At 39.1% G+C, this 23842-nt stretch overlaps 2 protein-coding genes across 3 annotated transcripts; both read left to right on the top strand.

Annotated features, from left to right (window-relative positions):
• The first annotated feature begins 1479 nt into the window (after positions 1-1479).
• Positions 1480-10389, top strand: nsl1 (NSL1 component of MIS12 kinetochore complex). 2 transcript variants are annotated; one of them, XM_012827345.3, is made up of 6 exons: positions 1480-1793; positions 1958-2030; positions 2124-2251; positions 2499-2553; positions 4056-4123; positions 10069-10389. In XM_012827345.3, exons 1-6 carry the CDS (start codon positions 1596-1598, stop codon positions 10249-10251), a joined length of 705 nt encoding a protein of 234 aa, XP_012682799.1. In that variant the 5' UTR covers positions 1480-1595; the 3' UTR covers positions 10252-10389. The 2 variants fall into 2 exon arrangements, with proteins under 2 accessions (XP_012682799.1, XP_012682798.1); XM_012827344.3 differs by having other exon boundaries at positions 1485-1793; positions 10060-10389.
• A 685-nt stretch (positions 10390-11074) lies between these two features.
• Positions 11075-17826, top strand: atf3 (activating transcription factor 3). The gene is made up of 4 exons (XM_012827346.3): positions 11075-11313; positions 11742-11986; positions 12104-12211; positions 17626-17826. Exons 2-4 carry the CDS (start codon positions 11750-11752, stop codon positions 17824-17826), a joined length of 546 nt encoding a protein of 181 aa, XP_012682800.2. The 5' UTR covers positions 11075-11313; positions 11742-11749.
• The last annotated feature ends 6016 nt before the right edge of the window (positions 17827-23842 follow it).

The following is a 23842-nucleotide window of genomic DNA, read 5'->3' as shown; positions in this document are numbered from 1 at the left end:
GAGAACACTAGTGTTTTCGATTACCTGTTGCATGGTTGCTGACACACCACTGAGGGCAGCGATGCTGATCCCAGCTAAACTGCTGCACTGCTGCTCACAGGGGGGTCGTCCGTGGCGGACTCCATGGGCTGGCAAATAGTTGATGGCTAGTTAAAAAGCCCAAAATGATCTAATATAGGCAGCTTTGCCACCTTCTCCTCCTGTTCTTTTTCTCTCTTGCCTTTTTCTACTTCCACTCTTATGCTTAAAGGCATTGTTACGAGTAAAGTTGTGCTGTGCTCAATGAACTAGGTTGCCGTGACCTTCTAATTGGTTTAACTATAGCGTATTGTATCGTCACATGATCAAATAGAGACTTGACATTGGACAACAACATACATATTACCCAGCAATCATCATTGCTAATCACAAAAATACCAAAGAAAATAAAAACGTATTCATGACATTGAATAGGTTTTTGATAGTTTATATAGTGTATGTAGGATAAGCATATGATTTTATTATAAATTGCTACTATTTACCCCAAAAAATTATAAAAACCATGACGGAGATAAGTTGCCTTTTCAAGAGAAGGCTATATCCCTTTAATAACAGTTCGTCTTTGAACACAAGCATATCTGAGAGGCGAAAATTTGACGCAGTACTGGTGGGCCTGTCGAGAGACGTATGTATATTTTTGGGCCCGGCTACGGACCCGACACCCCACGGGCCAGGTGCAGCCGCACCTGCTCCTATGAGGTATGCCCCTGAAATTAGGTAATTAGACTACAAACTAAACAAAATAGCAATAGCACTTATTACTTTTTTTGTATTAAGTTTGATTTAATGCTGGTCTTTGAAACATGCTCATTTTCAAAATAGTGTTTTGTGAATGTTGATTAAATGTTGATTCAATAATGTTGGCGTCTTTATTATGCCTGCACCACATTTTCATAGGCCTAAATGTAACATCTACTCTTACCAGTTGCAGCTAATAAAAAACCATACAATTTAATGTTTTTAATAAAGAGATACAAAACATATTGAGCAGAATTGAGTCAACCTACTGCTCCGGCCCTCCCACAACAGCCTCAGTGTCTCATGAGGTCCCTTGGGGAAATTAATTGTCCACCCTGGATTACACTAAAGCCAAATTTCGTTCGTGCAGTTATAGTGCAGTATTGTTGGGCTTTTACTTTGAATTTTTACCGTATCCCCATCCAGGAATCGAGACCGGAAGCGATCTTTACTATTTCGGCTAGTTTCCCGCGGCTAAAAACATTGGACGTTGAAATGGTCCTATGCTCTTAACATCGCAACCACCGCACAGTCAGTAGTGAAAGCATATTTCATAATGCCTCACGTTAAAAGACAGAACGTTTGCATTCAATCTTTACTATGAAGTTCTTATTGCCACAGTAATTCGAAAATATCAGCCTATTAAACATCTATTTCGAAATTCTCTGGTAACACTGTGACTCCAGAACAATTTCTACCGCACGGGCTCTATCTATTTTTCTACACCACAGTCCGTTGATGGTAATGACTTTTGTCTTGAAATTGGTGATCGGGTTCCAGATGTAATATCCGTTTCCTTTACAAAGGTTTGAATTAACATGGCGCTAAAAGTAGTCGCCAGTGACCTATCGTCAAACATTGATGCAGTGTCCAATTTAGATCCTAGGATTACATTTAATTCAAGAATGACAGTTTGTCAATTGAGAAAATACGGAGAGGTGTTTAATAATCTGTTAGCTGGTCAAAATCAGATTACCGAAGACACCAAGAAAAATCTCATGGAGGAACTAATTTCGGTGTGTAAAGTATAACGTTTCGCGATCTGTTCGTGGATTATTTGTGTTGATTATGTTGATTTAGCATATTCTTCATTATAAGCCTTTGCTAATATAACTGAAAGTTTGATTTTTTCACAGGTGAACTTGGCAGTTAAAGTGTGTGTTTTTGTCCGTCCTTTCAGACATTTGAGACCACAGTTCAAGAGAATATCGTATTGGATGGACAATTATGTGAAGAGACTCAGGATGAAAAAGGTAAAGTCAACTAGGATAGCTATGTAGCTACATTGACTTGGTTGGACGTAACTAGCTTTCTATATGATAGTTTTTTCTTGTATTGATGCAAAGGTGAAAGAACAACAATTGACGACTTACTGGATGAAAAAATCGTTGAGACCTCCAAGAAACGTAGTTGTTATCCCAAGAGGATCAGCCATTTCGTTGTGCGATCACTGAAGGCAGAGCGAAAACTAATGGTAAGGTTTTATTCCTCGAAACGCTCATTTCCGAATTCTCGAATTCTTTGAACAAATACTCGGATGGATAACGTCAATCCTCACCATGTGTTGCGTATCCAAAAAAAAGTGAATGTAGAAAAAACATTATTTTCAAGATTGTAATGATCTTGAGGAGCCGCACTAAGACATTTATGTATTTGAGTATTATGGTGGCAAAATACATGTATGTTATGTATGTTTATTCAAATTACTTTTTCAATTCCAGGAGATGTATGGCCATGTAAATGATACGGAGGAAATGGAACAGGAAGCCTTTCAAGGTAAATTATGACATTTCTTATGCTTATGATAAAATATATAAAATCTGGATGTGCAGTTATTACTATATAACCAATGTGCCAATATGACAGTTGCAATCAAAATATGCCCTGGGTGTAAAGGGGTGTATCTGGATTAGCATATTCCTGTATATTAGTGTACACTCAACAGATTATCTGATGTATCCAGGAGTTTGGTGTCCTGCTATTTTGATTGGAATACTACTGGATTGAGGTCCTGGATCCAGGTTTCAGGGTCTGCCTAGAGACATTCATTTATTAGACCAGGAAACTTGTTCCAATATTGTTCTGTCCAGTCCACTGGATTTATATAGCACCATTAACAATAGACATCGTCTCAGCACTTTACAGAGGCCAAGGACGGAACCCCCTAGATCAGTGTTTCCCAAACGGGTACGCGTACCCCCAGGGGTACGCAAAAGGACATAGGGGGTACGCGGGGGGGAGGGTTTGATTTGTACAGGGGAGCTGATATGATGTATTCTGAAAAACAAACAAGTCATACTTCAGTTCTCAAGCTAAACCGAATGTAATACACTGAATAGATGTCTTGTCATATGACAATCGTTTCAACTATCGTTTCAACATTAGCTAGAAGGAGCTGTAGACTGGATATCTCTGAGCAACCAAACTAATTAGCTTCTGAGTTATGTCTTCTAATAATAATTAGAAGTTTAGCTGACAATGGGATTGACAAACATGCTACAGGAAGTATGTTTCCTTTTTTCCTCTGACTTTAGTCTTAAATATCTCATCCACTACACAGTGCTTACAATGTATCACACACATCAATTGCCAGCCTTCCAATCCATTACCTTGCTAATATGTCCCATCACAGGCGTCCACTCAACCTAATGATGGTAAACATATGAATACAATAAGACCCCCAATATGTAGTAAGACCATTGCTTTTGTATGTTGATTATACTCTACCGTTCTACACCCTGAAACTTGTATGTACGCACAATGTACATTAGCTCTATGTTTGCCTCTATGACCTCTGAAATGGGTTCTGCTTTCTCCCTGTTCAATTAAACTTGTCTCCTTAGTTCCATTGAAGAATTGCGTGTAAAAAAGCTCTAAAGCCTTTTGTTCATTTCAAGTTCTGGAAATGTAAAAAAAAAAATTATCACACATTAAAGTTTTTCTCCCGTTTGTCTAACATATTTGATGAAATCACAATTTTTTCCAAGATTTTCTAAACAAATTACGGTAATATGATGGCCTTATGTCAATACATCCCCAGAAAATTATTAAAAGTAGGTTGATTTAAGTGTCTATGGATGTTTACTTCTCTACGCCCAGAGGTGTTCATTTATTGAATGTAGAGAGTAGTGACATCTCTGGCCTCTGATAGTGCGCCTTGAGTTTGTTTACCGTGAGATGAATTGGTGGGACAGTTTGCATGTTGTCTCTGTGGTCTTGTAAGATTTTTTGGCACTAACCTTTCTTAAATCTAACATGTCTTATCATTTTTGTCTTAGACTGCATCATGAAAAATGTATCCGAGGCAGCACCTGGACGGTTCAAACAAGTAACTGCTGCGATGAAAGTAAGTCAGTGCTCAAAATGAGCATTTGTAGCAGGTGGTGCTAGTGCCACTAAATGTACTATGAAGTAGAACTAGCACATGATTTGGGGCTACCCTTCTCTGGTGTTTATTTAAATCTCTGGAGTCAGGGGGGGGGGGGGCAGGGCAGACACCATGGTGATTCAGCTATGCAATGATAGAGGTTGTGTTATGGTATGTTGCGCTTCTCCTGTTTCCAAACCCCCCATTAGGGCTGGGCGGTATGACGGTATATACCGTGCAACGGTAGAAATGTGTCTACCGGGAGAGATTTGGCTATACCGTTTCAACCGCGGTATACTCTTATTTTGAAATCCAATCGATTTATTTTTAGACAATGACCTCATCCCGTTTATTACACGGTTACTCGCCAAAACAATAGAAGACATTCCTCCAAAACACCTCTTTTGCCGTTTTGTGATTTCCGCTTAGAAAAAATAGTTCTTCAGGCAAATAGAACTCTAAAGTTTCAGGTGTTGCGTAGCAACCCATTACTTGCTGAATTCAAGTTACGTTAAATGACCGGACGACTTGCGGAATGATATGAAAGATGTGAATTAGAAGCACAAAACCCGTTGCCAATGACAGCGGTCATTACTTTATCTCAGCAGTGAAAATAAAGAAATTACAGACCTGTGAACGTCGGGGTGGCCCATTCAAATCAACGGAACTTTTTTGAACATTCTGAAGAGCCGTATAATACGATGCCCAGTACAATTTTTAAGCACATAACCTACAAGGACTTTCATGCCTACTTGTTGAGTAATCCTCGACTGTTGGCAAAGGTTCAATATACTGAAAAATATGGACTGAAAAGTGTCTAGTGTAGCCATTTATTTGCAGTTTCTGTTCCATTTTTCTCAATGATCGTCAAATATTAGTAGTTAAATATGCACTATTTCTTTTCAGTATTTCAAAGTGAATGAGCTGTGGAAGCGCAAGAACAGTGAGCGTATAGCAGCGATTATCAGACACATGTATGTATGTCTATGGCGATTATAGGCTTACTATCGAGATTCTAAGTATCATGGAGACAAAACTTTTTTTGGTACTCCACGTAGATCATAAACCCTTGAATATAAAAACGACTCAGTGAAATCGGTTGAGAAATGTAAACGCTATAGTGCTTTTTATCCAGAAAAAACGCAGCTCCGCAGCTTGCGTCTGTTTACAGCCCAGTCTTCACCTCACCAATATGGCGGCGATGTTAGCACGTCGCAGCAACGAGCTGAAGCGGTCAATGATGCGTCTATGTATATATGTCTGTGTAATGGCCAACTTCTTAATTTTCTTATTTTAATATGTGGCCATATAAAGAAAATGTTTTTTTCTCATCATTATTGCGTTAACATATGGACACACATTGAAAAGAAAGTTTTAACACTTGAGTTATGTTCTGAAAGTACATTAAAGAACCACTGAAAGCTATATAAGCACTGGGCTAAATGCCACAGAAAGATTTTTCCTTTTTTTTTTTTTTACATGCACTTAGTTTTATTTTTACTATTTTAAGATTCAATGGAAAAGTTCAGTACAAAGTAGGCCTATACTGGCCACTATTGCTTAGGCCAATAGCCTATTGAGGCAGTATTGTTTCTGCACCTTGTTCTTAAGGGTCAATTAATAAATGTCTGTGGACACATTTCGCCACCGCTGAAGTGTCCCTTTTTAAAAAAAAACCTCAAATCTGGTCACCCTACGTATAATAAACCCTGATATATACCGTAACCGTGGTATAAAATTACAAATACCGTGATAGAAGATTTTGGCCATATCGCCCACCCCTACCCCCCATGATAAGATGGGCGATAATAATGTAGAGCATGATTCAGCAAAATTCTCCTTCCATTCCTCTAGCCCAGGAGGCACAATAAGACACAAACTCCGAGTCCTCTGTGATTTGTAGCAGTTTAGATAAATCTGCTTTATGCTAGCCATACCTGAGCCCAGCTATTTCGGTAATCTTGACACAGAGCTAGACATTTGGCAAAGATCAGATATGCTTCGTGACACTCTAAACAAGGCAAACGCCAATGTGGGAATCATCCTATTAATCTCCTGAGTAAATATCCCAACATAAATATATTTTAAAACTGAAACCTGGATACAACATAGGTGCGCAATCTTTTTCCAGTAAAGTGCAGTAACGAAGCAAGTGGAACATACCCCGGATTTAGCGGTGCAGATCTGAACAACAAGCACCTCCAACTCTAGCCATATATGCTGTTTAAGACACCTCCTAGGCTTTTTAATGTATATGAGCTAGGCTTCAAATGCAAACAGGTCTGGCAACCTTTTGCTGTTCTGTATGATAATCAGGTTTCACTGACTGAGATGGTTCTCAATGGCCTCCCCCATTCCCATACTGTGACATTAATTGCAGTCACTCAAATCCAGCAAATCCAGTGTGGGGACTTTTCCTTTGTTACCATGATACGATAGCAATTTTGGAGATTACGCTGGCCAACTTGTTGGTCACAGCAGATGCTTGATCATTAATCTCATGTTCACTCACAGGATATACTGTCATTTCTTACATCTGTCATAACCAGTGGCGGCTGGTGATTTATTTTTTTGGGGGGCGCAATCATAGACATATATAGACTATAGGCGCAGTTGGGCAGTGCGATTTAAATAGCACTCCACAATGAGAAAACAAAAACACAAGAGAGGTTTTGAGTAGAATATATTAAAAAACAAAAGATTTATTTCATGAAAACACAGTGCTCAACACTGTCCACTAACAACTCTCAACAAACTGTAAAATTGGGCATGAGAGGTTTAGAGCAGAATGGTTTAAGAAACATTGGGTTGGGTTCCAGAGGTTTAAATATTGGGTAGTAGAGGTTTAGAGGAGACTAGATTCAGAAACATTGTGTACAAGTTTAAAACAGAGTAGATAAAAAAAACAAAAAACACAGGGTGTAGCGGTTTAGAGCAGAATAGAGTGAGAAAGACTGAATGATACCAGTAGTTTAGAGCAGAATAGATTCAGAAATACTGGATTATACTAGAGGTTTAGAGCAGAATAGATTCAGAAACACTGGATGATACTACATGTTTTCGAATGCCAATTTGGTACCCTTCGTCCAACTGCTCTGCAATACTCAGTCTTCCAAAGAGGCTTAGCTTCAGGCTGTTAGTTAGATGGCTGCGGCAAGATTTGTGCTTCTTACATTTATCGTTAAAGTGCTTTAGATCCCTCATCCCCGTTGCAGTCCAGATTGTTTCAGTCCCAGGACTTTGGAACAACAGGCAGGGGAAACAAAAAAACGCATCACTCACTGAACAACCAGCTAACCAGCTAACCAGCTCCGGTTAGCATACAGGCTTGAGGAGAAGCTACGGGTGTGCGTCCTCCCGCGGTCGATGCTCTGCTGCTGCATTTTTAAATCCGGACATTCGGGTCCCATGTCTTTCAGTCTCTTCTTATCGACATCTGATCGTCGATTCGAAAGTTTTCAGTCGGCATACTCACAGAATCAAAGTCTCTGCTAGCTATGTTGCTCTCGTAGATACGTGAGATGTATATGGGATGTGAGGGAATGATAAAGGTCTCTGATTCGACGAATAGTCCAGTCGCGTTGAAATAAAAAACGATGTCATTGGTCAGGGCGCAAAATTTTTCCATTTGGCCGGCGCCCCTCCAGGGAGGAGGGGCTTATCTCAGTGATAACGAATGGCAATATATTATATTTGGTCACATTTAAGTGGTTGTTGGCAGGGGCTTACGGTCTCCCACACACATGTAACGCGTTAACACAGTACAGTTCCTATTTTAATTGTTTGGTATATAATGTTTTTTTTACTTTTTTTTTTTTTTTTTTCCATCTCAAAATTTGAAGAGGGGCGGCGCCCTTGCGCCCTGTATTGGCGCACCGCCACTGGTCATAACCATTGTTATTATACGGCTCTTCAGAATGTTCCAAAAAGTGTATGTCAATCCCTCCGTGCAACGGTAGAAATGTGTCTACCAGGAGAGATTTGGCTATACCGTTTTATTTTTAGATAATGACCTCCAAACTATACATCATCCTGCTTATTATACAGTTACTCGCCAAAACGATAGAAGACATTCCTCCAAAATACCTCTTTAACGATTTTGTTGCCGTTTCCTGATTTCCGCTTAGAAAAAATACTTGGCAGGGTGGATCACTAACCGCCACCGCCACGCCCCGCCACGCCTGGCTTAGGCCAATAGCCTATTGAGGCAGTATTGTTTCTGCACCTTAGTGTTCTTAAGGGTCAATAAATAAATGATCATACTGTATAGCCTATGTCTGTGGACACATTTCGCCACCGCTGAAGTGTCCTCTTTTTCACAAACTCAAATCTGGTCACCCTACGTATAATAAACCGTGATACCGTAACCGTGATATAAAATTACAAATACCGTGATGGAAGATTTTGGCCATATCGCCCACCCCTAGTTTGAATCACTTCTGTTGTTACTTTAAATTAAAGCCATTTTGGCTGAGCCGTGTTCTCCGTTTTCTATTAATCATTGTAACTTGAAGTTAGCAAGTAATTGGTTGCTACGCAACACCTGAAACACATTGTGTTGTGAGAAGACTTGAGAGCTCAACAAAACGACATGTTTTCTATTTACAATTACGATTTCTTTTCATTACCAAAATGAAAGGAGCAAATATTTAAATGCCTATTTAATTGAATCGGCTGAGCAGGCCTAAAAAGTCAATCCCAGATCTAGCATCTCATCTGATCATCCGTCAACGTGTTTGGTATGAAATGTTGCCATGTTTATTTACCACATGTTGCAGTCCCGAAAATAAACAGTATCACGTTCTTGTCATATCCCGTAACATAAACCTGTAGATTGTTCTTTTTAAGTAGCATTGTACTCAGTGTAATCAGTGTAGGCCTACATCATTGTACAGCTCTTTTTCTTTTCAGCTGCATATGAAAAAAAACTCAATGCAAAGAACTCCGTACACAAATTTACTAAAGATTACTATTACTAACTATTCATTTCTAATATGTAAAGAAGACAAAATGTAGGTGAATATATTCATGTAATATACATTGGTGATAATACTACTAATAATGAAGTAACAAAAGATGAATTTAAATAAAAGCACCACTGCTGAATAAAATCCTTTGGGTAACACAGTCTTATGAAGATCTAATGTAATTATGGTCTTATGTAGATCTAATGTCGTTATGGTCTTATGTAGATCTAATGTCGTTATGGTCTTATGTTGGTCTAATGTTATTGTACTCTTCCATGGATAACATTTTGTTGATAACATTTCTGCCGCCTGATTTTGACATATGCCTAACTAACCTATTAAGCTAGAAAAGGAATGGAAAAGGTTGTTTAATTTTCATTCCATAGGCCTCCATAGGTACGTGTAGATTGGGAAAGGTCATGGAAAAGTTTTCAAATGTTGTCAGTAAAAATGGGTGGGAACCCTGCTTGTGAAATTGGTGACGCATAAGCTAATTGACTTTCTCTGTGGTCTGTTATCTTCCACTGTTATCAGAGGGATGGCAAACAACATATGTGTTTCAAGTCTTAACGAAGACAGCATACACATAGGTTATATTGAACAGAATTGAATACAGGGTCTCTCAAGCAGTTATGTAACTACCATGGGCGTTGTTTCGCCGATTTTCCCATAGGGATTTTGTTCAACAATCTGGAACTTGTGAAACTTTTAATCCGCAGCACACAAAATGATGACGGTCGCTTTCACACTTTATAGCTACCTGATTGTCCGTTTTGTCTTTTGAACGGATTCATCTTAATTTCCAAGTCAATATGATCTCTTAAAGTTTCTTAAAAAGTTAATTAGTGGTTGCAATTGTGTGCCTTGTATTATACCTGTATGCATTTTTATTGTGCTTAAAGTATATTTCTTATTGATTTCTTTAATTAGAATAATAATGTTTTTCAGTCTTTGCAGGAGGTGTATATCAGAGCAGAAGGTCTGCATCAGGTGCTAAGTGCCAATCCCTCGGCTCAGTCTTTGGAGATCGACAGAGAGTTGTTTGGCAGCTACAGAGAGGAAAGAGCCCCCCTTTTCTGCGAGGCTGATTCTGAGAAGTCACACGTAGAAACTTCTGCATGCCATTCCCCTGTACCCTGATTTGTATAAATTGACATGTTATGACAATCTATAGTTACTCCTGAGTTTAGTTAACCTAGACACATTTCTCAGCTCCATTGTTTGTCAACCCATTGTAATATAGATATCTATATATAACAAATAAAAATGTATTTCACATGTTAGGCTCCTTATATATATATATAAAACTACTTAGAATATCTTGATTTTGTACCCAGGTAATGGAGCCTGGGTTACATTTAAGATTTTCCTGCCATGGCTCGATGTTGGGCATGGGGTGATAGTGGTACCATTCTTTTCTAAAGTACATTCTCTATAATATTGGCTCGTATTCACAAAACATCTTAAGGCTAAGGCTTCTTACTTACTGATTTAGGAGAAATCATTCCAAGTCACAATGTTTTGGAAACATTAAACAATGCAGAATTTTATATATATATATATATATATATATATAGTAAACCTATCTTACTTTGTCCTTGGACAAAACCTAGGAACCTCTGGCCTGCCCGGTGTTAGAAAAATAAAAAAGTTACGGCTATGTTTTACTAACAATCTGTTACCAACTCCGATAGTTTTACATATGTGTAGAGGTTTCCGCTAAGATTGAAATATTTTGGATTCATATTTTTTGGGATGTTAACTTTGTTATAGGAACGTTTAGAATTCGGCCAGAATAATCTTCCCAAAAGCGCTTTTAGTGGTGTTTTTCTATTAGAAAGTTAGGTAAGTAAGAAGTTGAGTACACGGCCTAAATATGAGCCAGGTTACAGATTTAAGACTTTATGTGCGTCGGTCGGGGGACAGGTGGGGGCTATGGGACTGCCCTGACATGGTGGGACTATTATGGTAACCTACGTTACACAGAGTTGCTGCATTGCATCATCACAAAGTAGCCTCCTAGTTTTATAAATAGAATGACGTAAGCTATGATCATGTCTTCCATCTTCGACTAATGCTGTCGCGGAACTATAAAGAGGGTTGAAGCAACGCATCGATTGCCACGGTAATTTCCCGTGGACATCAAGCGGGCTCACAGGAACTGTCTTAAACGAAGGCTTCTTATTTTAAATCAAGCGCACGGTAAGTTAAATGTCCACTGAAATCAAGTAGCCTATGTTGTGCTTTCATTTGGCTGTAAGGTTATCTCTTCACTCGGAGTGATCTAACTGAACAAAAAGTTGTTCATTTTAGCGAAGTTGGATTTTGCATACATTTGTGAGAAGATGACATGCGATCGCCTTGGCTAATATATTAGGCGCTAACTGTGGTCTAGTGTTAACTTAAGAGTGTCTAGAGTGAATTTATATTTAGATTAGGCTACTTTCTTCAAATATGTCAACCAGCAAGTTATTTATCCGTGTTCTTGTGAAGGCGATAAAGGGAATTCCTGAAAGAGGAAGCTTTGCTCTCATTGCGTCACAACTGCAAATCTTGTATGAAACAGACGTTATGAAAAAGTGAAAGATATGTGCCATTTCAATGAGAAATATCTCCTCCAACTTTTTCAGTTTTCACAATGATGCTACAGCATCTTGGTCACCCTGGTCCTATGGAGATCAGCGCGTCAACCTTATTTTGCCTTTCCCCACCTGAATCACTCGCGTGCGAAGATTTCACGAACTACAGACCTTTACCAAAGGAAGAACTACGATACACCTGCCAAAACAAAGTTTCCATCGACTTGAGTACCAGGACGAGACGCACGTTGTGGAGCTCTGATAGAAACGCAGGACTAGGCACCACCAATAATGAGGTAAGCATAATTATATATTGGTTTGTTGCCATTTAGTTTCAAGTACGTCACATTAGGGTGGATTTTGAGTTATGATGTGATGGTAGCGCACAAGTAATAACAAAAGGGTACTATCAGGTTCGTCCTGAAGAAGCTGAAAGGAGGAAAAGACGACGAGAGAGAAACAAAGTCGCCGCTACTAAATGCAGGAATAAGAAGAAGAAGATAACGGATTGTTTGCAGAAGGTAGGCCTATAGGGCTACCAGAGGTAAAAATGTGTTGAATTAATGGCTGTAAGACTCAGTGAAAGCATGGCGTCATCCCTAGGCATGGATACGTCATGAAGAAATGTAGCCAAATCTCGTCAAAATGGGAGTTGCATTCTAAAATTGCTGCCAGAGTCTGCGCAGTGAGGGCTATTTGGAACAGAGTATCCTATGAATTGTTAGGGTTATGTGCAACCATATATACACATGATGTAGGCCTATGACTACCCACTCATGCCCATAGATTAGAGAGCGTGTTTTTGTACATGAAGCACACCATGGGCAAGAACACACGATAGGATTACCATTTTATGAACTCACCAAAACCTGTAAATGGCATCAACCTGCAGTGCTTTTCCTTCAGTTTACTTTAAAGGAGCTATATGTATGAATTTCAGTGCCACATTGTGGGTTTATGGTTAGGCCGTCAATGACAATCTGTTAATGTCTCACATACAAACAATCCGCAGTCGATAACGAATTGCTATTGTTACTTAGTCGTCCATCACAGCAAAGTTCTGTGTGTCATTCCCACATGCATCTGTATGTTATGGGATAGTGAGCATGAACCTCTGTGAGACATGGACAGCACTACCAAAAAGATTTCTAGTAGAACTTATAGTGACTAAAACTGAGCAATTATTCATGATCCAGTCATAGCTAAGGTCTCATGCCAGTTGACCATTGTGGCAGAAGAAGAGGGAGGACAAGGGGAGGAGAAACAATCAGGGACATGGCAGATGAAATCACGTATCAAGATGAGCATGCTAGTATACATAATAATAATAATAATAATAAAACTTTATTTATATAGCACCTTTCATGCAAAAGAATGCAGCTCAAAGTGCTTTACAGCAAATACATAATATGCACAAAGAAATGACATGCACATAAAAATAGACATCAAAGAAACATACATGTGGTAAATGAACACAATACATACAAACATAACATGGTATACATGATGCATACTAAATTGATAGAGATAAGGTGGGAAGAGAGCATTCAAGTGTTGTAGAACAGCGTAGTGGGTATACAGTCGGCTCGTAAGGTTACTATTAAAATGGTTTGTAGAGTAATGGAACAGAAAACTATGTCGATGGTGGCAATTATTTACATTGCAGGAAAATGCTAGCACGGAGTATGGGGTAGAATAAGTGTTTGACACTGTAGTGGGTAGGTGTGGGCCTAGGTTTTCTACAAGGAGATCAGGTGGAGAGACTACAGCAGCATCCAATGGCGACTAGACTAGATGGGGAAGAAAGAGACAAAGTGAGGTACAAGGTAGAGTTCGGCTGCCAAAACGCGTATATGTGCTTAATGGACATGGTGATGAGGAACAGCCATCAGTATGTGCGAGCAAAGGTCACGCTATTAGAGAGATAACATTTGGTTAGTAAACATCAATTTAATAAACAAATAAAGAGATACATTTCGGCAAACAATTAACAGTAGGTAATATGACCACGTTATCAGTATCAGTATTAGCATGATATGATATAGAAGAAGAGGGAGAGGGAGAGGCTGCCAGGCAAATTGTATGTGAATTTAGTTTATGTTTAGTTTTGATGAATTAGGTTTAGTTATGGTTGGCTGACATGGTGCATGCAGATTTTAGTTAGGATAGCAAGGGTGGCAGGATATACAACTGGCTGGATTATTTAGATGAGGAGATCAGGGAATTGAGTTCAGGGAGGTCAATAGGTGTGAAGGATTCTAGGAGTGCACCAGGTTGTGGGGGTGTTACAGAGGTAGTCATAGTGCATCCTGGAAGGGCTGTAGGGTCATGGAGGGGGAGAAGACTGAATTTCGTTGTAGGACAGTGCATTGAAATGATTATACAATACACTATTATGTGCCGTGGTTCTGCTTAAGGTTACTTCCTGACTAACAGGGAGTTTTTCCTTGCCCCTGTTGCCATTGTGCTTGCACTAAGGGGGTCCAGGCTCTGGGCTCTGTAAAGCGCCTTGAGACAGTTTATTGTTCTGGCGCTATATAAATAAAATAAAATTGAATTGAAGCAATATTGAAATTGTATAAAGCGTGTCAGCCTTCTTCATTGTTTGTTTATCACGCCCCAGCTCACAAAATGTGTTGCACACCACCTCATTGCAATCATTAATATCTCAACGCAGTTTAAAGACGAAGGTGCATTGATTATTTCATTAATCAAATGGATCAAGCATTCAGCACTAATTTTGAACACACATTTTGAGCACACTGCATTTTGTCTGTCTGTGTCCCAGGATGTCACTGAATCGCTGCCCTGTCCCTTGCCTTGACATGTATTGCTTATTGGTCATTGCTTGACTAGTGGTGAAAGTGTTTTGGGGGGCGAAGTGTTAGCATTCATGTAATTGCATAGAATACGGTTACGGTTGCCTAGATACGGTTTAAAACGGCCAACTGCTGCTGGGCGCAATGACATTAGCCACTGACTTACAGGTCCACCCTAATGCTTTGTAGTGTGTTTGTACTCAGCTAATTGATTGGCCTGCTGGTTTAGTTTTAATTGCCATTTGTAATAGCTTATTTTCCCATTGAAAATTAATTGTGGGGGGGGGGGCTAGTGGGTTAAGTATCTTTGTTTGGCCTGATTTCGCTCCACCAGCCAGCACAACCTCAAGAAAAGAGTTGGATTAAATCTGCGGACACTCAATAGGATATCTTAATTGCAGCTGTAAATGTAAATGCTGTAAAATACTCGCGCGCCTGTGGATTAATTCAATTAATTTTTCGGTTGATGTTTTGCTTGTGTTAGGCTGAATGTAAACAGCTAACTAGTTAGCATGTTTGCTAACAGCCCAACATAAGGTATACTAATGTAACCTGGAAAGCCGACATTAAAGATAACAGGGGTCTGACAAATTATAGTTTCTAACATTACAGTGTGTTAAATTATAGATAATGTAACGTGGTGGTGATTCAAGAATAAAAGGTTACTCGAACTCGAACAGCCAATTGGCTCACCTTGCAGCTAGGAAGCAACTAGGCTACTAATAGCAAGCAAGCTGCTAACAAGTGAAGTTACTGCAAGCCATGACACTAATATAAGTTCATGTGTAAATATCTGCTGATATTTAGCCTTTAAAAAAATATTTCATGTCAGTTAATAAATCACAAACATTTGGCACTGTCGGTTTGGTTTGCATTAAACGTCCATTCAAATAGCTAGCCAGCAATCACAGACAATCCGTAAACCAGACCCTCCCATTAGCAAAGAGAGCTATTCTTGTGATAATAATATGGTAAATCTGCTGTCTTTACGAGGTGAAAACACACATAAAAATGCCCAATGTGACTCCTATAAACAAAAGCACATGTTTGGGTTGTTCAAACTGACCATAGAGATAAGAGAAGACGGTATAGTCACTCTTCTCTACTGCTGATGTTCTGCATTGCCCTGGTTGTAACTTTTGTCATGTGAGGAACAACATTGCCTTTTTGAAATTGTATTTGATACAATTGAGGATTTTGTTTATGACTAGTATGTGTGATTTGTGAATAGGTTAGGTGAGGTAGATACCCAGGGGCGAAGATGGCACTGGGGACGGGGGGGACATGTCCCCCCCAGATTCATAGTGACTCCGATCCGTCCCCACCACTCTTCCTACGTAAGGCGACAATCATCAGTTAATAACTCTGCACAGCTGATTAGGCGATGTTAGCGCCCCCCCCCCCCCCCCCAGTTCAGAAATCCCATCTGCACCGCTGTAGATACCTTATCTCAGCTCTGCGACTCATGGTGTGTGTACTGTAACACTTACGGTGCAAACCCATGACAGCGACGCGATACGCTTCCATCGCTTTGAATGGGCGTGGTGTAGTGTGTGGAAATAGCATAACAGACTGGACTAAACAACGACACCAAACAATCTGATTGGCCGCTGCGGGGAAACATCGCTCCTCATTTGCATAGGATTCAACTTTTTCCAACATTTATCGGTTGCGTCGCCCAAAACGGTGGTCTACGTCACAATAGACTGGCTCCCGTTGAAATGCATGGGATTTAGAATATCGCGTCGCTCGTAACGGTGTCATGGGTTTGCACCGTTAGCCTGTCTGTACCGATGTTTAGAGTAGAGTCTGGATTAGTTTAGCATAAGCATTGTCAACAATGTTTGTTCTGTGGTAGTCCTCCATTGATATAAATAATATCTGTTGGTAGCATATCATATTGCAGCCAGCTGGATAAGATACAGCAATTCATTTTTCTACATGCAAACTGTTTTTATCACTCTATCTTTATTGTGAGTAGAGTAAAAACAATCATTAAAATGATATTAAAATGTTAAAAGTATGATCTTACAGAGATATTCCAAATCATTTTAGGCTTCATCAACATTTCTGTTGGCGCAGTAAAGATCAGTACTATATTAGTATGATGTAGTAAAAACTGTATCTGTATCTGTATCTGTACTTAGCAGTCAGCTATATTCGATGATTTCTAATCTCATTTCATATACGCGATCACACTGAGGATGATTTTGCGACGAATGTTTCAAACAAATGCTGGATCCCCTAAACAGGCGGTTCAATAGTTTATCAGCTCTGCAACTCAAATAAGATTAACTACTTACTAACCAAGAGTGAGGTCATGCCGGGAAATATCAAAGCCGAAGTTTTGATTTTTCGCTCCTTTCATTTTGTAAATGAAAAGAAATGGTAATTGTAAATAGAAAACATGTCGTTTTGTTCAGCTCTCAAGTCTTCTCACGACACCATGTGATTCAGGTGTTGCGTAGCACAAGTGATTCAAACTATAGTTTCTTGTCTTCATCATCACTTTCAATAACAAATCTTCGCTTCTTCTGAATTTCCTCATGGCTGTTAATTTTTTTCATTTTCGTCTGGATAGTAAAACTCAGACTGATGCTTTCGCTCATTTTGAAAATGTCGTCAGAGGGCAATACTATAACAATTATTATAACCAGTATTGATTGGAACTCCATATTACAATGCATTGTGTTCTATGATTTCAGTATACCACTGTGTTGCATTCTATTGTCATTTGACCAATTCATTGCAGCTTTACAACAAATGTTTCAACAAATTTCAGGTGTTTTGTCATTTTAGGATGGAAGTTATTATTAAACCCATTGACAGGATGTTTATGTCACAGATATTTTGGAAGAAACCCTGAAAATCATAGCACCTGTACAGAAAAGGCTTCCTGTATTGTACATTTTAGATGCTCTCAGCTTAGATCCATTCTCCCACATTGCATAGAATATTTTTGGCATTTTGAAGCCACAACCACTTTGGCAGCTACAGCACCACTTCTGCGACGCAGAAGACTCTCAAAAAGACTATTTGCTTAGATCTCTAGAAGTGTTGTATAAGACATTCTGACTGAAATGATTTAAATGACTTGAAACACATGTTTTACTTAGGAGTCGGAGAAACTGGAGACTGTTAATGCGGATCTGAAGGAACAAATTGAGCAGCTGAAGCAGCAGAAACAGCAGCTGGTCTACATGCTCAATCTTCACCGGCCCACCTGCATTGTTCAAGCACAGAATGGACAAACTCCCAGACATGAGAGAAACCTCTTTATCCAGCACGCTATACCAATAGGAGAAAGCTGCTTTTGAAGGTAGTGGCTGTTGGACTAAATGTTTGTAAAGTAACTGCTGATAGTTGACCATACGCTGGCAAAATAGCACTGGATTTGAACACATGATTTGACTATGTCCTGGTGAAATAAAGCTGGGTTTATGACCAGCTACTATTGAAATAATGCAGCCCATATTTTTATATACCTGATGCTAAGGTTGTCGAATCATCTACTTGATTGGCTGCATACATGCTCTGGGCACAGTTTGATATCCACTGTAGGTCAAGGTAACGAAAGGGTGGTATTTTGGTATTTTATGACAATCATTTCACTTATTGGTGCAGTTGAGTTCTGATAAGGGCGTCATATTTCTGGGTATTTTCAAAGGCGGAAACTTTCCATTGGTAATTTTCAAGAATTTCTGGGGAACTTTTGGTAATTGCCATTTCATTCAACATCTTGCAGAGTTTAGATTTTTGGGTTTAGTTGTGCCTGTGTCAGATGTACTGAACAGAATTAATACGGTATTGTTAAGCAAGAAACACTGGACACTTTTTGTTTCAAGTCAGCAAGACATTTACTTTTGCAGTGGAAAAAATGTGGAAGATAAAATGTTGCCTACTAGAAACATTATAGTCAAGACCAAATGTGATGCTGTGCAAGAACAAATCCCAGCAGAAACCTTGATCTGTTCATCTTTGTCTTAAACTAACGTGTCATTTGTTTCATTTGTTACAACCAACCCAGAGAAATTGCATAATGCACCAGCAGTCTCTCACAAAATTCAAGTCTATAGGCTAAAATCCTATCTTCTAAATTTTCTGAATGAATATTCATAAAGAGTACTTCTAGACAAACATGTGATTTGCTTTGTGATATGTGCATGTGATAACATTGCTTTGAGAAAACAAAGCATTTTTCTCTGGAATCTGTTTCGTTTTCAGCATTTTTATCTCAATTGATTTTGAATGACTTTGAGGGTCATGTTTTGTTGCTTTAAGTATCTGGTCAAGGATCTTTTTCATTCTATTTAACAAAAAAAACATGTTTGGGTGAAAAATGTAGGAAATGCAATCAACTAGGGCCTCCAGAGTATTTTAGGTGAGTTTAGAGTGTAAGAAATACTATTTCAAATGTGAGGGCTAAGTATTCTCAACATTCTTCTAAAAATGAATAGTTTGCCAGTATTTTTACACTGCTGAAGATTGCTGCATTTGCTGACAACATCCAAGAATGAACTATTTCTTTACATGGGAATACTGTCCACGGTTCAAATGAGGTACAGAACAGTACAAATGAGGCTGTCTGTGTTTGGAGTTGGCATAGATCCTTTAGGCATAATGCTCCATGTTGTAGCTAGCCAAAAAAAAAGCCAAAAAACAAAAAGCCCTTTTGCAATTGTATGTTGAAGGAGTTGCAAACCAGGATTAAAGATCAGAGGTAATAATAATTGACAATAATCAATAATCCAATGAATCTTATATTCATTTGTATTTGTTACCTCTTAAATGTAAGGGTCTCTGGTTGAATGTCCTGCCATATGGAATACTGTGCCCTAGAGAGATATGAGGCCATAGGTGTCTTTTCACCAGCTCTCCTTCTCAGGTCATATCAAAGTGTCATTGTATTCTTTATACCCCCACCCCCATGAATACAGGCCTCTGAAACATTTGGTCATAGTTGTATCCTTTAATTAACAACTTCCCCCGTGAACCAACATTGTGGCAGTTCCGGTATCAGCTGCCTGATGCATATTCATGTAGGGTGAGGGCTATTGGTTGACAGCCACAATTCTGTTTAGAATACTTAAACTTGGACTGTTTCAATGACTAATCAGAGACACGGGTGAATCTGCTGAGTGAAACCTACCCCTCTCCCTTGATGCATCATTGCAAAAATAAAGCCTGTTTCCTGATTGATCATTCTCCGACTATTCTCCGTCTACACCTATCTTTGGTATCAGAAACATACAAGCAATGGTTCTTCTCCCTTCTTCTGTATAGTATATAGCAATATAAAATTATTTCATTTTTTTTCTCACAAACTGACATGGAATTATTATTGACACCCAACAAACTTGACAATTTCATGTTCTGACTATGACATCCTAAGAGAGCTTGACATGTTGAAATGAACAGCCAAATTAAATTAAACATTTATGAAAAGCGGAACCATCTACTGTTATTTCAAAGGAGATATGAGTACAACATTCTGCACACTCTCAATGTAATATCTGATTGAAAGGTACTATTTTGTTAATTGCAAAGGCAACACGTAATATTTATTTATATTTTAAACAATATGTAAGGTCATAAAAATGGCACTGAATGGTACACATTCTGGTTATTTGAAGTGGCTTGAGCTAATTAAATATGTTGTTTTATTTAAATTGATTGAGTTATGTAACCAACCCTGTTGTCCAGTAGCAGAATGGAACTCATGTTTGTTCAGGATTCACAAAGACCAAACATTACCCTATACAGTAAAGGAGAACATCTTTTCGGAACAGAACAGATTAGTGGTTCTCAATCCCACCCTGACCCCCTTACATTTTCCAGCTCCCATCTATCCCTTCTCCAAGAACTATTGATTGAAGTGTGGGCAATACTGTTAATATACAATCAATTAAGATGGACATCAAGTATAAAATTTTGTTGAGATATTTTACAGTTTTTTGTTTTCGAAGAGGGAAATGTTTTTGAATAACATTGTAACAGTGTCATTTTTGTTTGTGAAATTATTCTTTTATACACCAAAAGGTGTGGTTAACATATAAACTGAAAGGAAATGTCTAAATAGCTTGATTGGTCACTAGGACTATGCCTGACCTTTTGAAGTTGATCCAGACTCATTTAAGATATATATTCCATTTTTGGAGAGATTTTACAATCATACTTGTATGGTATTTTCACCATTACCAGTAAGTTATTGAAATATAAGTTGAAATCAAATGTATAGATGCCTGGCTGGTCCAAGGTCCCAAAATATGTCTTCATAAGTTTTTATTATTCAGGGAAGTTATTGTGATTATTCAGAAGAGGAATCTGCACTCCCTTTCTATTATGCCGACATGCTCAGCAAGGAAGTCTAAGAGTCAGAGAGGACAAGTGAAATGTGGTGGAGCAGCTTATGGCACCTTCAGGGATTCCTCATGAGATTGGGGCAATGCAGCAGCTCCAGGCATCGGCCTGTTATATCAGCAGGCTCAGGGGGAAACACTGCTCAGTCAGACTAATAGAGGGGAGCCAGGATATGGTTTCTCTGTAAGAAATGGGGTGTTATACAGAGGAGACGGTTCAGAGGCAAAAATGGTAGTTCCTAAGAAGGCTAGAGGTTAAGTCCTTGAATTGGGCCATTCTATCCCTTGGCAGGTCATTTGGGGAGGCAAAGGACCATTGCCCGAATTTTCCGGCATTTCTTTTGGCCAAATATGGACATAAGACATAAGACATACCCAGAGTGTCAGAGAACCATCAGCAGAGGTCCGCTTAAAAGGTGTTATCCGTCGATGACAAGGATAGTAAGTAATTGGAGTTTACCTAAATGAATGCTAATGTTAATAAACGTATTAGACTACATGATAAATCAAGTTAATATAGTTAATAGGCTACAATAGCTGCAACTGTGTGTGCAATAAGCTTATTAGATATTTGGAACTCATGACCGTTATCTACAGAACATCACACTTAGCAAACTAGCTTTTACCAGATGAAAGGAACGAAAGAATCGAGCTGAACGTTTCAATTGACTGAACGGATTTTAATGATTGGTCTCTAAATTGAACGAGATTTGGCAACACTATTGCAGCCTTACTATTAAAGAACTGCTAGAAATATCCACCGCTCATTAACAATAGAAATCCAGCACAGCCTTTTCCTTCAGCGGGCAAAAACCTTAAGCACTATTGCAGTTTTGGTTTTCAGCATAGATGTGAGAAAATCAGCCCATTTCTGATAAAATATCTGAATATATATATTTGTTTGTATCTTGTCTTCTGTCACAACATTCTTCACTTCTTCTTGCTGGCCATGTTGTTGTGTTTAGCAGGAGTGGGCTACAGACAGTGCATGTTGTACTGTGAAGGAGGGCCTTTACGGATCCCAGGTAGAGCATACAGCACGTGTTGTGGCTGTCGCCAGCCAGTTGTGCACTGCTATTGTATCTTGCCACCCTTATATGGTTGTATAACTAAAATTCCACATGCACCAAGCCAACTAAACATAACTCATCCAACAACAAAACACATGTAAAAATCCCAATATCAAGAAAACTGGGCTTGAGACAGCGCATGTTGTACTGTGAAGGAGGGCCTTTACGGATCCCGGGTACAGCATGTGACGCGTGTTTTGCAGCTGTCGCCAACCAGTTAGGAACTGTTGTGTATCCTGCCACCCTTGCTATCCTAACTAAAATCTGCATGCACCATGTCAGCCAACCATTATTACTAATCCATTACTAAACATAACTCTTTAAAACTAAACACAAGTCAAATTCCCACACACCTGGCCAGGCAGCTTCTCTCTTTCCTATTGCTTTTGCTAATGCTAATACTGATAAAGGGGTCATATTACCTACTGGTAATTACTTACCTAAGTGTATTTCTTTATCAAACTGATGTTGACTTACAAAATATTCACGACATGACCTTTGCTCGCAAATGCTGATGGATGTGGAAACACTGTTCTTCAGCACCATATCCAGCAAGTACATCTACACATATTGGCAGCTGAACTCTACCCACTCACTCTTTCTTTCTCCCCCTCCTAGTCTAGACTATCTTCACTATGGGATCCTGCTGTAGTCCCTCCACCCGATCTACTTGTAGAAACCCTCGACCTACACGTACCCCACCCCCACCATACTGGCACATACAGACGTGGACAAAATTGTTGGTACCCTTCATTTAAAGAAGGAAAAACACACAATTGTCTCTGAAATAACTTGAAACTGACAAGCTCCAGTTTTGTCTCGTCTGTCCAAAGGACATTCTCCCAGAAGCCCTGTGGCTTGTCAATATGCATTTTGGCAAATTCCGGTTTAGCTTTTATATGATTTGCTTTCAACAGTGGTGTCCTCCTCGGTCGACTTTGGTTCAAACAGCGACTGATGGTGCGATCTGGCACTGATGTACCTTGACCTTGGAGTTCACCTCTAATCTCTTTGGAAGTTGTTCTGGGCACTTTGGTTACCATTTGTATTATCCGTCTCTTCAATTTGTCATCAATTTTCCTCTTGCAGCCACGTCCAGGGAGGTTGGCTACAGTCCCCTGGACCTTAAACATTCTGAATAATATGTGCAACTGTTGTCACAGGAATATCAAGCTGCTTGGAGATGGTCTTATAGCCTTTACCGTTAACATGCTTGTCTATAATTTTCTTTCTAATCTCCTGAGACAACTCTGTCCTTAGCTTTCTGTGGTCCATGTTCAGTGTGGTACACACCATGATACCAAACACCACAGTGACTACTTTTCACCCTTTAAATAGGCAGACTGACTGATTACAAGTTTGAAGAAGCCTGTAATGCTAATTAGAGGACACACCTTAGTTTAACATGTCTCTATGGTCAAATTATTTTAAATCTTGTCTAGGGGTACCATCATTTTTGTCCAGGCCAGTTTAATTCGTTTTTTTTTTAAATTATTATTCTGTTGAACCACAATTCAAAAGCAATGTCTGATTTTCATTAGTTCATTTTCAGTATTTTTTTTATTTATTATTACTTTTGTCAGTTTCAAGTTATTTCAGTGACCATTGTGGCTTTTTCTTCCTTTAACGGAAGGGTACCAACAATTTTGTCCACGTCTGTACTTATTCTACCTCATACTCTGTGCTAGCATTTCCCTGCAATGTAAATAATTGCCACCATCGACATTGTTTTCTGTTCCATTACTGTAACCCTACAAGCACACTGTGAACCCACTAAGCTGTTCCACAATACCTGAATGCTCAGTCCCCACCTTTTCCACTACCAATGTATGCATTTGTATGCATCATCTATATACCATAGTATGTTTGTATGTATTGTACCCTATGAAAGCTGAATACATTTA

This window comes from Clupea harengus, chromosome 15 (genome assembly GCF_900700415.2).
Source record: "Clupea harengus chromosome 15, Ch_v2.0.2, whole genome shotgun sequence".
NCBI lineage: Eukaryota > Metazoa > Chordata > Actinopteri > Clupeiformes > Clupeidae > Clupea > Clupea harengus.
Note: the sequence above shows the minus strand (reverse complement) of the source record. Positions and strands in the feature narration are given on the sequence as shown.

What these genes read in the sequence shown, in the direction of transcription:
- atf3 (XM_012827346.3), top strand. Translation starts at nt 11,750, where the DNA reads ATGATGCTACAGCATCTTGGTCACCCTGGTCCTATGGAGATCAGCGCG. An exon ending in TAGGCACCACCAATAATGAG is followed by an intron (nt 11,987 to 12,103) that starts GTAAGCATAATT and finishes GGGTACTATCAG; the next exon opens with GTTCGTCCTGAAGAAGCTGA. An exon ending in TAACGGATTGTTTGCAGAAG is followed by an intron (nt 12,212 to 17,625) that starts GTAGGCCTATAG and finishes TGTTTTACTTAG; the next exon opens with GAGTCGGAGAAACTGGAGAC.
- nsl1 (XM_012827344.3), top strand. Translation starts at nt 1,596, where the DNA reads ATGGCGCTAAAAGTAGTCGCCAGTGACCTATCGTCAAACATTGATGCA. An exon ending in TCATGGAGGAACTAATTTCG is followed by an intron (nt 1,794 to 1,957) that starts GTGTGTAAAGTA and finishes CCGTCCTTTCAG; the next exon opens with ACATTTGAGACCACAGTTCA. An exon ending in AGGCAGAGCGAAAACTAATG is followed by an intron (nt 2,252 to 2,498) that starts GTAAGGTTTTAT and finishes TTTCAATTCCAG; the next exon opens with GAGATGTATGGCCATGTAAA.